At 40.2% G+C, this 16,302-nt stretch overlaps 1 protein-coding gene across 9 annotated transcripts in view; it reads left to right on the top strand.

The window, feature by feature from the left end:
- The window catches only part of myt1la (myelin transcription factor 1-like, a), a 90,781-nt gene that overhangs the window by 20,205 nt on the left and 54,274 nt on the right, over positions 1–16,302 (top strand). For all 9 annotated transcript variants that reach the window (XM_084953912.1, XM_084953917.1, XM_084953915.1 and 6 more), the window contains exons 2-5: positions 893–990; positions 2,055–2,109; positions 2,868–2,901; positions 10,584–10,646. In XM_084953912.1, the coding sequence (XP_084810038.1) occupies positions 2,055–2,109; positions 2,868–2,901; positions 10,584–10,646 (152 nt within the window). In that variant the 5' untranslated portion in view covers positions 893–990. The remainder of the gene's footprint in view (positions 1–892; positions 991–2,054; positions 2,110–2,867; positions 2,902–10,583; positions 10,647–16,302) is intronic.

Raw genomic sequence — 16,302 nt, 5'->3', positions numbered from 1 at the left:
TGAAACGTGATCTCTGGTGTGATCGATCTAATTATTCTTGCCTCTTGCCTCCGAAACGTCGAGTTTTGAGCCCTGCAAAATCTCAGTTTTACATGTGCAAAACTCAACAGATGTCGACGCGGCCTGATGAGAAATGTGTTGATGGGAAGGAATTCAAGCCTCGAAAACACATAAATACCACGACTGTTTCAGGAACACAAATGTCTGCCTGCAGACACCGACGCCGACTTGTGCAAAGTCATTAGGAGAAGACCTTTCGTGCGCAGTTACAAAGTGCTTTTCTTCTGCGTTAAAAACGGGGAGGCTCTGACCCTCTTTTAAAGGTGATCGATGTCGAGGCGTGGGGGAGTTTTGGGTTTTTGTTACTTGCTGACTAAAATGCTGCTTGTGCTCAGATGCTCCTTAGGAGTCATAGTTTTTTATGCCTTTACATAGACTTGCACCTTTTTTAATCAAATGTGCAGGGAGATGCACTTCTTTTATGCTGATAATTCAGACAGGTATGTCTTTGAAGCGCGTTATCCTTCCAGGGGTAAGATTTCTGTGTAGATGGCCTTATTATCCATAATTTGCAGGTCATGCTACGGGTTTCTGAAATGTGTTTAGCAGTGACTTTCAAGGACCTCTCTTGAGAAACACCTAATTGACTGGATGAATTAAATCTCACATTTGAAAATATCAGTGAAATGTTTAGACGGTGTTTGGCACCAGTCTCTTGAGTCGTGAAATGTCATTAGGCTTCATAATTATACATTTCACAGAGACAATGAAGTTCGCCACCTTTCCACACACAGTGTCTCGCTAAAGGAAACTACCTCAGAGCAAACAGCTGCAGACAACAAAAGTCTGGCAGCAGAACTGAGAAAGTGTTGTGTTTTTTGTTTTTTTGCAGATCATGACTCTGGAAGATGGTGTCTGAGATTTGAATTTGAAGTCTAAAGCTACAGGACCAACAGCAGATACAGAGGTGCCACACTGAGCTACAGCCAGGTATCGTCACAACTAACTGGTGTTTCTATTCTTTTTGGCTCAAAGTATGGATTTTTATAGTTGATTTGTTCTGATCCTGGGAATAAAACCTCAAAAATTCTAATTCCAGCAGCAATCTGATGATAATCTCTGCAATTAAACCCTTTTTTGTGCACAAACTCTGGACAATTTCAAGAGAGTCAGATCAGATGGGCTTTCTCTCACCTAGTATTCAGCAGGAAACAGGGAGCTCCAGAGCTAGCAGGTTAAAGACTGACTGATTAGTGTGTCTACAGGGTGTGTATGGTTGTAATGGCTTCAGTAGTCCATATAAAGAGTTGTTCAGAGTGGTTTCCAAGTGGTGGTTTAAGTGGTTTTATATCAGCCACATGAGAACAAAGAACCTAAACCGAAATCTTAAGATAGATTAATGCATTAAATCCTTGCTGTAGTTGGTGATATCATTATTTGCAAACTTGTGCACTGGTGTGTTTGGGTTCTTCTGCAATCACAAGAAAAACTAAGCTGAACAACAGCTGAAACACAGGAAGGAGAGAAGAAATCAGGGCTGATTGAGTCTAAATGTTCAGCAGATGCTCACTCCGCTGCACTATTACATTTTCTTTCAGGAGGTTTGGTCTTTGTGGTAGTTAATATACCTTAATGTGTTTGCACAGACAGACCTATTAGGATTCTTGGGGTGCAGGCCAGGCTACAGTTTAGGCTGGGGTATAGAGTGACGCCGTAGCCTTTATGGTGGGTTTAATGCAGAACTATAAATCACGCATTCAGCTGTTTTACTGCAGAACTGTCTATATAAATTAAATGTTACTTTAACATATCCACATTAGCTTTTTGTTTGCACTATTTAGTCTAAACAGTATCTGTCGGAGCTTTTGGAAACTTGGCTTTCCCGCTTGTAATTAATGACTTTGATGCTGATGTGAATGCTGCAAATGGGAATTAAAGTCCTCGTGTCTCCAAGGACAGCTTAAAGCAGAGGTGGCACAGTGCCTCACGGAAATATGAACACAACTACTTCTGCCACTGCAGTTTCAGGAAGCTAACTCGTTTTCCCTCTGCAGATGGAGGTGAATGCAGTTGAAAAACGCCATCGAACGCGATCCAAAGGAGTCAGAGGTATGTGTCTGTCCATCTGCCTGTCAGGTTTTACAAATGTTTTTGGGTTTTTTTTGCCAGCGTGGCTCAAGACCGCTGAATGAATCACTGTGTTTTAGGAAAAAGCCAATTTAGACATCTAATATGTTAGCTGCTCCTGTCCCAAAACTTTTATTCACACAAATTTGAATGTAACAAATCTTTCAACATCTTTTCCTTGTGAAAAGTCTCCATGTCAAAGTGTCCCTGTGCAACATATTGAACTCCAAATTGCCTGTGATGCATCCATTGCAGTGTGATTGTGTGCATGATAAAGGACATATAATAAAGAGATGTATGAATGCATGCGTGTGTGTGTGTAAGTGGGTCAATGTGGCTTGTACCTTAGAAAGATCTCTAAGGGCTCAGTTAAGGTAGAAAAGCACAATGATGCCTGAAAGCAGGACCCAACCTGTTAACCTCTGCACGCAGGATTAGGTTTATATATCATTTTTAGCGTGGGCTATTATTTCTCTTATAATCCTCGGTGACCTGTTGTATTATAAAAAGGAAAGTAAGTTTGTCTACAACAGTAAAATTAGAAGATACCTTTCTAGTGATGTCCAGTTAGTAAATGGGGAAATTTTAACATATTTTACAGGTTGTATTTCTGTCTCCACTTCATGCTAACTACAGTGGGATCATCTGAAGCACAATTACAGTGGATGTGTTTATTATTGTTAGCTCGTGACTGTTGAAAGCATTAACATTAATCTTTGTTGTTGTGTCCCTGTCTGCAGCCGCCGTGGAAGCAGTAACACAGGAGTTATTCAGGTAGGTAAACCTCTGCTGATCTCGTGCATCCATCACTGTACTGCTCTTTTTTTTCTTCTTTTTTTATTGCATTTTGGTTTTGTATTGAGGCAGCAGCTAGCATTCATCAAAGAAAATATTACTGAGAGACTTTTCCTGTATAATCAGTTATATGTCATTTCTATCCATCATCTCGCAGTTCTTATTCTCAGGCCCACCACGTCTGCTGCTGGGGTCCAGCCTGTGAAATACAGGAATCGGCCTGATGCAGTACATCAGATTTTTGAGCCTGAGCTGAGCTCGAAGGCGATAAATAAATACAGTCGGTCGCGTGTTAATTTGTCCAACGCTGTGTATTACACGAACAGCTAATTTAAATTAAATGCAGCCAGTAATTCATTAAATTTTGATGACTGACTAGAGAGAATCAGCAGCAGCTCCTGACAGTGACTGCTGAATACCACTGCTACCTGTGTGTGTGTGTGTGTGTGTGTGTGTGTGTGTAAATGTGTGTGTGCGAGAAGGGCAGGTTTCTGCTTCACTTAATCTCATTTAGTAAAACTGACAAATATTGGTGTGTGCAGCAGATTATGGTCGAACCCAGTTTGATCCAGGTCAGCGCTTTACTGTAAACAACATGTCCTGCCTGTGCCGCGTGAGCCCGGAGCGAAGGAGCAGAAAACTCGGCGTGATTCACCCGGAATTTAAATCTGATGGGTGCTGGTGAGGGCCAGACACGGACAGGGCAAAGTCAGCAGTAAATCGTGGAAATGATTCACAGAGTAAATACTGCAAAATATTATAAGAACATCATGACCAATCGCTTAAATGTGTTCGTCAGTTTTATTTTTTCATCACAGTCGTTGACTAATCTGACTAATCTTCGGGGATAAACATGTACAAATAAATTTGTCATTGCGGTGTGATGCAGCAGATTTGAGGGGGGTGGGGGGTGGGGGTGGGGGGGGAGTGAAATGAAAATTCTACCATGACTTAATTTAAATTGCTAAATAAATACATCACATCTGTCAGCTCAGTGGGAATCAGAGCTGCAGCTAATGCTGCACCACAGCGATGAATTTTAACTTTAGCTGCAGTAATTTCTGGGATGACTAATGAGTACAGCTAATGGTGGACATTTACAGTTCCCTGCGGATGGTGTTTTGGTGGCCCCCTTGAACTCTCTTCTGGTGTAACCATTGGGCTGCAATTTCAGCTTGTACCCAGGAAATGTCAACATTTGATGAGCACACTGTGGGGACAAACTCTCGTCTAAATCCCGGTGTGCCTGATGTGTTTCTGGCTGCAGAAAACAAAAGGAAGAAAGCAAAAATCATACCTGATTGTAATCTAGCTGTTATCCCCTTCAAGGTTGTCTCCTTTTGCAGTCCATTTCTGAGCCAAGAACATGTGCTTCCACGATGTGATTTGGATTTCCTTTGGGGAAGAGGACAAAGGGTGCATCAAGTCACATGACCCTGACCTGATGTGTCAGATCAGTTTCTTATGCAAATTTATTAGCTTTGTTAGCTTTTTCTGCATTAACTCAGATCACGCTCCCATTCTAATCTTAGAATGATGAAGCTTAACTGAAGTTTAAATAGGCAATGTCACACCTCTTATTCCGGTGTTTTCAGCCGCATTGCCACACAGGTATAAAATCAAGAACCCAGCCACAGTCTGCCTTAAACAACTTGTGAAAGAATGTGTCGTTGTAGTCGAGCGTGGTGCTTTAACAGGACACCACCTCGATGTTTCATGATCAACTGATTTTGATGTTATTAGCAAGTGGAAGTGCTGTGGCAACTCAGCTGCAAAGTGGCAGGATTGGGGAGTGCCAACCTGCACAGAATGCTCTGCTGACTGAACAACTGCAGAGCTCTGAACCTCCTCTGCCTTTAACATCAGCACAAATACTGTGTGCCGGGAGCTCTGTGGACGAGCAGCTCCCTTGAGAAGAGCCGGCCAAACAGAAGAAGGATGAATTGGATTGAGGAGATGAGCTGACTGAACGGACAGGATACGTAAAGTACAACTACAAGATAAAGAAGAATAGTTTTGAAATATGAATCATGCATACTCCAAAAAAAGTATGGAGCTAGTATAATGGGTCCCCTTTATTTGATATTATAATGCATGACTGGATGTTTGGTGGAAAAAAAACAGATTGGGTGAACATTTTTCTGTTTGTGTGTCCACCTATCTGAGACATACTGATAGATGATAGGAGTGGGAATGGGATACTTCTTTCTTTATTAAAGCAGCCCTGCTGTTGGTAATCAGTCGTTTTCAATCAACTTCAATCAGTGGATTTGAATAATTGCAAACAATAATCAGAGAAACAGAAGATCAGAGGGTGCAGATTTAAAGAAAGCCATTGTATCGCGTCACATGACTGTGTCTAAACTTTAACTCAGGGAGGGTTAGCACACTGCAAGCCTTTCAATCTCACAATGAATCTAAAAATGCTCTTCAGATGAGAGCGACTTGAAACTGATTTCAATAGTACTGTATGTCACTGTGCTGACATCAGTAAGACTGATTATTACACTGTGATCGGGAGAATAATGCTGAAGTCAAAGGCATATTCAGCTGCTGTGGAAACAAGTGGAAATATCTCACCGCAAAAGAGAAACAACATTTTGTAATTTCAAACTCGGGCTCGTTAAGGTTAAGGTCGCACTGATGCATTGTAAAAAAAAAAAGTTTTACCGTGTGTGTTTGGCTCTAACCACACACACACACACAAAGCTGTGGTGGGATCAATAATGCAGTGCTATCAGTCTCAGCTCCCACACCGGTTGATGAGCTGCCTCACCTTGAACAAACCATCTCCTTCTCCTCCTCTCCTCTTTCTCCTTCCATTCCTCCTCCATTTGGCTGTTTTTTCCTTCTTCTTCACCTCTCCGTCACTCTCTTTTTGTCTTCCTACTTCTCATTTTCCCTCTCTTTTACTTCCACTCCTTGTTCCAATTCCTCTCATTTACCTACCTGCAGTCCTACTCTTCTTCCTCCTCTTTAACCTCCTCCCCTCTGTTCTCCACCTCCTCTGCCTCCCTGCGCTCGTGAGCCTCACCTCTATTTTCGAGCAGCTCTCATTTTAGCCCGAGGTTACAAAGCATATAGATCAGGTGATGTTGGGTGGGTGGAAGGGTGGGTGGAGCTCTGCAGTGCGGGGTCAGAGGTCGTGCTGGGTGTGGAGTCCCTGAAGGCAGGCAGCGTGATTTGGCTGCACGGTCTGCGTGTCTTCACTGCAAAGAGGTTTGAAAGCGTGACTCAGAGCTCGGGAGAAATCTACAGCTGTGATGCAGAAATAAAAAAATTAATTAATTAATAAATACATAAAGAGATAAGAACTGTTAAAGCTGTGGCTGACAGATGAAAATGTTCCACATCTGTCTTAATGAACCAGAACAAATGCTGATAAAAAAAAAAGAAAGATGCAAAACATAATCCAGGAAATCAAAATTGGATCACAGATGTGATTTTTAAGGTTTTGTCCAACAGCCAGTGCTTCACGGGGTTTTATGATGCTGCAAGGGAAGACTGATAATCATAAAGGGAACAAGTAGAGATGCACGTGCAAAGTAATCTGCAAACAGTGCATGCTTGTGTGTGGGTTTTTTCATGTAATGAGAAGACAAACAAGCTAAATCCCTGGGACAAAAACATCATCTCCTCTTGCTGCGCTGCTTTGCTTCCAGCATGACTAACAACTTTACATCGCTCTGTCAAAGGCTGCTCTCTGACCCAAACACTCGCGTTTCTGTCATGTCCGCTGGATCCCTTAAATTTGAATTTCATTTTGGCAAAGAGGACAATGTTGCACGGAGCCAAGTCTCACAAAATTTCCTGCACACTGCACATGAGGTCCATACTGAAATCGCAGGTGCATGCGTGCCTGCGGTCTGAACGGGATATCCATGAAGCAATAAAACAAAGACAGCAGCCATACTGGCAGTGGTTACAAGAAGATGAAACTGAAAGTGATACTGTTAATTTAGATAGGGCACTTTCTTTCCTTTCAGTGGGAGGAGTGGTCCAGTGGTTAGCACTGTTGCATCACAGTAACAGGGTCTGAATCCATCACGCTGGCTGCACGGAGTTTGCATGTTTCTCTGTGCCTGTGGATTCTCACCAGCTACTCTGGTTTTCTACCACACTCCAAAGACGCGTGTGTTAAGTTAACTGGTGATTCAAAATTTTGTTGGTGTGAACTGCGTTAGTTGTTAAGAGGATGGATGGATCCTTCTGGTGGGACCTTCTAAATAAGCTCGTTTTTCGGCAGACAGGTCTGAGTCTGTGAAGTTTTTCTGTATCACAACAGACCATTAGGTGCTGTGGGTCCCTAAGCATGAAATTTCAAAATAGACCTATTATGGTTTTCCTTATTTTCTGCCGTTACAATGGAAAAAATATCGAAACCAAATAACAATCTATTCAGGACATAACCCCCCCAAAAAAATCCACACTGAGAAAACAAAAAGCCCACTCCACATGATTAGATCTATGAGTTACTTTTCCAAAAAGATTATCTTTTATCTTTTGGGTTCTTAAACAACTGAGGTAGAAACTCGGTAGAAATAGCTCTGTAGAAACAGCTTTGGTTCTAGTGGAATTTCCTTTGAGATAATTTTCTCATATGCCATGCTGAAATCTTTCCAGAATCTTTCTGTGAAGCATCTCAGTACAACTGTTATAAGTTCATAAATATGTCTTTATGATATTGGGTAGAAGTTACACTTGTTTGCGATAACCAGTTAAAATTTATTAATCCGTGCAAGCAATGAGCATAAACTGATTTTTGATCTGCTAGTGAAATTTCAGTTTCCAAATCTTTTGTTGTAACCTCTCTTGGGAGACAGACACTATCTCTACTTTTAAGATTGGGCTTAAAACTTTACTTTTTGATAAAGCAGTTAGGGCTAGATCAGGTGACCCTGAATTCTCCCTTAGTTCAAGTATGCTGCAATAGGCCTAGGCTGTGGGGGATTCCCATGATGCACTGTTTCTTTTTCAGTCACTATATGTTTATACACCAATCTGCATTTAATTATCAGTTATTATTATCTCTGGCCTCAACCACAACTGGTTGCGGCAGGTGGCTTCTTCTCCCTGAGCCTGGCTCTGCCAGTTTCTTCCTGTTACTGTCCTCTAGTTGTTGGGGTTTTCTCTGTATTATTGTACGGTCCTTATCTTACAGTATAAAACGCCTTGAGGTAACCGTTATTGTGATTTGGTGCTAAATAAAAAATTTAACCTCTTTGATGAGCAGGATGTAAGGTGATAATAACATTTAAACATTTGTTTGTCGTCAGTATTTCAGTCAGTTTTTCGGGGCCTAGTAAGTGAATTATGCTTTTATGTACAATTGCTTGTATTTGATTGGCCAGCACTGCACAGTTTTGCTGGAAAAGGTCATCATATTGTGCTGAAGGAAAAAAAAAAACCTGTTATCCTTGCATTTTTGGCTGAAGCCTTTTGTATTGGTGCCCCTGTGGATTAGAAATGAATGAGGAGGCTGAGTTGAAGCGCTGTTGTCTGTCTGATTGCCGACTGTAAGAATAATCCAATGAAAAGCAGTGGCCTTGAATTTAGAGGAACTACAATGGAGTCCAATGGTGAAAAAAAAAATAAATCACAGATAAGACAGTCCAGATCACAACAAGCTAAATGTGGACAAATGTGGGATGTTACTAATGCTGAGTTTACACCAGCTTCACACGGTTGTGAGTAGTTTTCCATTTTTACCTTTTCTCTGTGCTAATGTCCACGTTATTCACTTTAAATCTGTATAAATTGTGACTTTGTGGTAATTCACATTTCTTCCCAGTTGGGCTGCTTTTTTCAAAGTTACTCTCTCTCCTGCAGCATTTACTTTTTAGAACTAGAGCCCCAACACATGAAAAATGGGATATTGCTGTACAATCTCAAATAATTTTAAAAATAAATCCTGCTATTCTAAGAAGCCACCCCCTGTGGAGTTCAGAGATGATGGTATAAACAGGATTATGCAGCATTTTTTTTTCCCAGAGGATCATCTTGACTTGGACAAAGTAACTGGTGGCAACACAAAGCTGAATAATTTTAAAGGTGGAGTGTTGGAAATCTCACCACTAGATGTCAGTATATTGCAGATTTCATTCAACTGAATTCTGGCTTCCTATCCCTCGAAATTCAAGTGTAAAATCTTAGCTGTGGTGGTGGCCACTGCAGAGCAAGCATGATAACCGGCAGTGACGTAATTTTGTTAAAAATGTATTTCTTTTTCCTATGGGGCATTTACGAAGTTATGCTGGTGTTTTTAAAATTCATGTTTGAGTTTATGCCTGTGTTTTTTGCAAGTTTGCATTATAATATATTTTTTTCGTTTTTGTTTTTCCTGCAGTATATAAAAATTGGTGTATCTCAAAAATAAAACTATGAAGATACTCAAAATAAATTTCCTGTGCAACTTTTTGGCATTTACAGTTTTGAGGGATATCTCTCTAAAATTTCTCTAACTAGAAATATGTGTAAAAAAAAAACCCAAAATGATTTTTTTTTTAGTTTATTGCACTTTTTTGCCAATCATGTAGGTACTATGGACTTGAATAAATTTGGGATATAATGGTTGTATTGATGTATAGCAACTTGAAGTACTCCCAAAAATGGCACTACAGCATGTAAAAATTTAAAGATGAGCTCTGGGTTCTATGGTAGGTCTTAAAGGGTTAAAATCTTTCTCTCTCTGTATTTAATGTAATTTTTTCCCAGCGCTGGTCGGGTTGTCGCTTTCCTTTATTTTTTCACTTCTTTGTTGTAGAGGAACCATTCTCAAATGATAAAACTTAGCTATGATCCTTCATATCTTGGGTCTGAAGGTGCAGACAAGAATTTAAATTTTGCCTCCACCACAGGTAAAACACCTGTGATTTCTCCTCTCCTACATGTTTTCCATACTGCATATGTGTCTTTAGCCACATACACAAAATGCGGTCTAACTCGTCCACTGTATTCAAGATGGTGGAACAACATGGCAGCTTCCACAAAGCGGTGCCCACACCTATGTGTTTTTAATGTATTAATTCTGAGTTTATGAGAGTGCTTCAGTTTATTGGAAGACACACTTACACACTAATCAGTGTATATTTATGTGTACAATATTTGTTCTATTAAATAACCTCAAAAAGTAACTCACTGTACCTTTATACTGAACAAATTTCATGGCCATTAGAGACTGCTTTGTGTACAGAAGTTACTCTTTCAGATTAAAACCCTTGTAAGTGTAGTGGTAACAGGTAATAACATACTTATAAGCATCTATTTAACTTGCATTAATCTGACTGTATTGTAACCTTTATGAGGATATTTTCTCTCGATGCATGTCATAGATGCAAAAAAGCATACTTAACTGTTAAAAAATGCATAACAGTTTGTACACAAGGAGAACAGAAATACTTGGAGAATGTAAAAAGTCAGAAAAACACATGTAAGCGAAAGTCTTAAGAAGCTATACAAGCTATAAAAAACTGCAGCAGGGCATGAATGATAGATATAAATAGGCTGAACGTGCAGCCCTGGATGAACCTCAGATATCATTATATTTTGCGTGCTGGATTGAGATGGTCTGCGTGCGGTACAGGAAAAATAAAATACAGACTTGCTGAAGGACAGATGATGTGCTGCTTGTTTCTTTCTGACCATGTGTGTTTCCTTCTCAGCTGTCCCACCCCCGGCTGTGATGGCAGCGGTCATGTCAGCGGGAAGTACGCCAGACACCGCAGGTATGAGATGTTCGACATATTTTCTACAGTGTAAATGACGCTCTTAGATACTCTTAGAATAATGTTAGGTGTTGTAATATATTGTCATGTCAGTATCTTTGAGCTGGCGCTGGTCTTTATTTTCCTTGTGCCTGAGATATGAAGCTGCTTTAAATGAAGTCAGTGCAGCTGAGGTCTGAAGGAGCTCTAAAATATGTCCTGTATATATGAAAGATTGGGATATCGTCCTAATCAGCATACGTCATCGGCTCGGTCCTGCCGACACTTGTGGAACTAATCATCTTTATTTAAGCACTGGACATCAAATAAAAAAAAATCTGTTACAAGGTCCTTTAAACTGAGTATTCAAATAAAATTAAACTGATGACATGAACAGTTGTAAGCTAAAAGACAATTTAAAGAAGGATATGACCTGAAATAAAGTGGGAAAAAATGAATATAGTCAGGGAAATACTTGCATAAATTTTCAACAGTCCATTTTAAATAGGGGTTTAGAAGATGTTAATGACACCACCAGCTGGTTTCCTCCGTTTCAGAGCCCCAGAGCCTCGACTTCAAAGACCGCTGAGACAGATAAAACACCTCAGCCTGTGAATTGTAAACGACATACCGAGTTATATGGTATTACAAGGTCATGTAGCTGAGAGAAGAGGCTTACTAGTGAGCCATCAACAGGAGCTTAAAGTGAAATCGTAAATGCACTAGTTTACTAAGAAACTAAGATCAATTTAGCAGCAGCTGAGAGACCAAGAAGGGAACATCTAATGGTAATTTTTTTGACAACTTTTTGACTGCTTGCTTTTGCCAGTAAAGCTCATCAAGAAGTTGTTTTTGGTCCACATAAAACTCAAGGTAATTTTTTAGATTGACAAAGAGTAAGTTTCTTAAACAAAACTGTGGATTTTTCTTTTTGTGTTGGACAAATTATCAGTATATTCTAATCATCTGAGGTGCAAAAGTAAAGAGGTTCATTACACGTGAATGTTTTCTATTTTGGGTGTTGATTGACTCTTAGGTTGTGTCACACCCGCCATCATTAGCATTCAGAATTCTTCCTGTTCAGGATTCTTTTAAAATGTCACTGGAAATCTTAAGCTAGATCACAATTGAAGATTTTTGCATGGTCTATCACATGACCCAGTTACTAATGGACAGTACTGGCTCATTCTGGAGCCATTTGGGTAAATGTACACATACAGATGTGTGGGCTGTGGCATTGCAGTCTTGTGCGCCGCTATGGCACAATCCTGCCGTAACGATCAGGGTAAAATTGATTGGAAACAATAGCTCAAATTAACAGACCTTCATTTGGATGGAGTGATCCTGTCTTTCACTGACATGTTTCAGAAATATGGCTTGGCGAAGACAGAGAATTTTTGGACATATCTACCACTGACAGACTGTATTACCAAAGGCCAATTTATCATGGACAAGAACCCAGTGAGGGAATTTTTTGGATTCTCCTGAGATGGTGCATTAGGCAGCTGTGTTTTATAAAATATTCAACCAATTTAAAAATGATGCGTTTAATAATCCGACGATCATTTGGCAAAAGGAACGTAGATACATTGTAACTATGTATTACATTTTATTTTTTCTCCCTCTAAACTTCATAGTGAATGGACTAGTTTTTATATGATGCTGTTCTGCTCTACTTGAGCACTTGGATACAACATGCCTCATTCACACACATGGGGGGAAACTTGGGGTTTAGTATCTTGCCAGGGATTGAACCACCAATTTTCTGATTAGTAGCTGACCTGCTCTAGCTTCCCCCAACCTTATAGCTCCTGGTATTTCCCAATGGTCTCCCATCTGAGATCAGACAAGATTGGGCTTGCTTACACTTGATGTCCAGCGACATATGCTCGAAATCCAAAGCAGGAATATTTATACATTCCCGTCAATCTTGGCCACTTTCTCGATCAGTTGGAATTGTTGACCCTATGACTAAGGAAAGACACTTCCTCCTCAAACATAGAAGCTACATTAGAAATGATATTATATTAAAAAAACATCTTGGCAAGAGATCATAATGGTATTGAAAACCTCAGCAGATCTTTGGGATGGATTTTTATTGGCGATGTTTGAAGTTGTAAGACATGGTTGCTGCCTTCTTTGTATCTTTCTGTTTCTATGCCGTTCCCCCTTCTTTCTTTCTGTATTCATGTACTTAAGTAAAATAATGGATACAAATTGTGTATATTGTGAAATATGACAATACAGGATTTAAACAGATAAAATGGAGAGAAAAGTGAAAAAGAATAACAAAAAAGTTGCAGACTTTTCTTGGCGGTGGCTCACAGGCTTCAAACGTCTCACTCAGCAGCTGAGAAAACGAATCCTACCAACATTAAATGGGCTCATGTCACGGTTTCAGACCTCCTCGATCGGCAGGTCACAGCCTTCATCTCAGTAAATTTGTCCCTCTGTCACGAGGCTGCAGATAGAAAAAAAAAAACCCAATCTGGTGGAGTGTGGCGCTGCGAAGTCCTCAGGTCACATCACTCGGGCTGTAGGACAGATGGTTTGTGCCTCAGATCTCTATCACCTCTGGAAATAGTGAATTACCAACATAATTAGAGGAGCTCTAAAATTTAAAAAAAGCATTAAAAACTTTTTTTCTTGCAAAAAAAAGACAAAAAACAAACCTGAGGAATTTATGTATGCACAAACATAGAAGTGAAACAACATGAAACCACCAAACTTTTTCTGCACAGATCCTGGTAGAACACGTATGAATTATAAAAACCAGGTGAAATATATATCAAAGCAAGTCTGCTGTATCTCCACTGAAGTAGACATGGATCACAGAGGTTTTCCCTCAAAGATCTATTTGAAATCTGAATATGAGAATATATATATATGTGTGTGTGTGTGTGTGTGTATTCATAATAAATGTATATATAGAGATTATACATATTATATATAGAGAGAGAGAAATTTATTATGAAATCCAAGCACTTGGATTTCATTGGAGTATGTCCAAAATAAGGATAAAATATCTTTTTTAAGTGTAGGTGGTTGGTCTGTGTGTGCGTGGGGGAGGGCGGCATGCAGAGGGTGCACAGCTAAGGACAGCATTTCGATAAAGCCTGTGGTAACAAAGAGATAATGAGGAGGGCATGATGGTGAATCGCTGGCAGGGCAGACGGATGGCGCAGCGAAGGGCACAGAGGAAGCTCGGGAATTTCAGTGTTGGGCGAAGAAAGAGTCAAACGGGGGGGAAAAGAGTGTCAATATAGGAAACGCACACCTGTTTATTAACGGTTTCGTGTTGGTGAGACGACAAAGATGGGATTTGCTGTAGTATTGCCCTTACATCCTTTTTCATTACTCTGGTTTTACTGTTACTCCAAAAGTGTTTATTCAGGCTTAAGGAGTTGCGATGTCGATACATTTAAACTAGATTAACTCTGTTTTGTTGTTGCTTGCTGGTAGTTCAGCACAGTGATTCAGGTAGTTCAGTGAAAGGGAAAATATTTATTTATTTATTTATTTATTTTATTTCACTGTTTTTTTCTCTATGTAATTAAAGACTGTTCAATAACATTGCACTCTTTTTTGTAATGATCCTGAGTGTGTGACATGCGCTGCAAATAAAGGCTGCATGTAGTTTCTGGGTCTGAAAAGTGAAGTCGGGGCAGAAGTGGCAGTCATGTTTTATGCTTTATTGTTAATTTGACTCTAAATGGGATTGCAATGTACAAAACAACCGTCTTTTTAGTTAGAAAATGAGATAATATTCCCATTGTCATCATTTTCTTTTTACTGAAACCTTAAACCATGTGAGCATAAGCTTCATTTACCAAAGGTCTGCCTTTTATTTGGAACCAGAAACCTCACCCCCTGTTGGCCACTGGAAAAACTGCAGCTTGTGGTACTGCTATATTGTCTTGACTTTGCAGATCCAGAGGATTTGGCCATCTTTGTATACAGTCTACTGTGTTCTGTCAAGACAATTAGATTGGATTTTTTATGGCAGTAGCAATAAGAAAAGAACCAACATTTTATTATTTAAATCAGTCAATAATATTATATATAATTTTCTTATCTCATGGACAGACTCCAGTACAGTGCTGGACTGCAGCAGACGATGGCAGTCCTTGTTCTGCTCTGCAGCCTTGCTTAGTTACAAAGCAGTGGCAGCAGCTCTCCAGCTGCTTCAGGTTTTGGTTTGAGTGGACCTCCAGCTCACAGCGCATCTCAAAAGAACAAGGGCTGCTGTTTCCAGCTGCAGTTCAAGATGGTGGGCATAAAATGGGACTTGGGACAGCCGAATTACATTGAATGTGAAAAAGTGAGCGGCGTTCTTGTGCAAGACAGGTTGCTGATTCATGAGGGACTGAATTTCAAAATAAGAATAATGGTATTGTCCACCAATCCTTCAGTCGTCATAACAGATAAAAATACAAATGAATTGCAAATTTTACTTTGGTGGCTGACAAAAACAAAAAAACCCTAAGCAACCTGTCCAAGTACAGTGTGCATGAGAAACCCTGGAGTGTATATCACTGTAGAGAATACTACATAGCACAATGTGTTACATTAGTGTGCTGTTTATGTGCAGTTTGAGTTTCCCATGTGGAAGATTTTGTGTGTTTATATTGGATTTGTTGGCAGTAAGCTTTATCCCTTTGTCTCGTCTTATTCCCCAAACCCAACCTCCTGCTTTGAGGATCCATTCACAATTTCTCCCTATTTCTCCCTATTGTTCTGCTGGGATCAATAACTCCTTGAGGCAGAGACGCAGTTAGTGCTTTCAGTGCTGCTGAATGAGTTTGAGGAGGAGACAGTCAGGTTCAGAGTCACTGTCTCTCTCCCTTTCTCCATGCTTCTGATTCTCCCTCCTTCCCCTACCTCTCTTTCTCTCTCTCTTTACCTCTCTCGCTTTCTCTCTGGAGGATGTCACCATGGCGACAGCACTGTGCGGATGCTGCAGTATGAGGACCAGGAGGGATGCAGCCTGTCTCCCATGGCAACTGCTAGTATACGATGTGAACATTGTGTCGCCCACACCACCTCCCCCCCCCACCAACTCCTTGTATCACTGTCACCACCCAGTCTCTTATAGATCTCCTCTGTCACCTCTGGCACCAGAGCTGAGGGCACTAATCCCACCGAGCCACACATGCTTGGATATAATTATCACACAGCTGCCGGTTTATTAACATAAGTAATAGCAAATGGAAAGCTGATTTTAATAAACAATAATTTATCCTCTTAATGGGGAAAATATATAAATGTTAGTTTCACCTTAGCAATGTTTAATAATAAATGAACCGCAGTCATGTTATAATGATTTCTGATTTTGCTGACAGGTGTTAATATGTACGATTAAACTGAAGCTAATGCTGATGCTTTAAGCTCAGATAGACTGACTGCAGGGTAAACTGAAATAAACTGACTCTCTTTGTTACTTTGGTAAGTCAGCGTGTTCATGTAGAGACAGTAAATCCCTCACAGGTGTCCTCAGTGAAAAAAAAGTGACTCTTGTACTTGTTTCACACCAACACTTGGTGTCAATGCTGGTTGGAGCCCAGTTCTCCCTTGGTGCCTTGAGAACCAGCAGGTTTAGTTTGAAGAAAATTATGGCAAGCAGAATCTTGTTGGATCCATCTGTTATTTATCGATGAATTGATTTTGACAGATTCAG

This window comes from Perissodus microlepis, chromosome 15 (genome assembly GCF_051167445.1).
Source record: "Perissodus microlepis isolate ML-2025 ecotype Zambia chromosome 15, ASM5116744v1, whole genome shotgun sequence".
NCBI classification, from domain to species: Eukaryota; Metazoa; Chordata; class Actinopteri; order Cichliformes; family Cichlidae; genus Perissodus; species Perissodus microlepis.
Note: the sequence above shows the minus strand (reverse complement) of the source record. Positions and strands in the feature narration are given on the sequence as shown.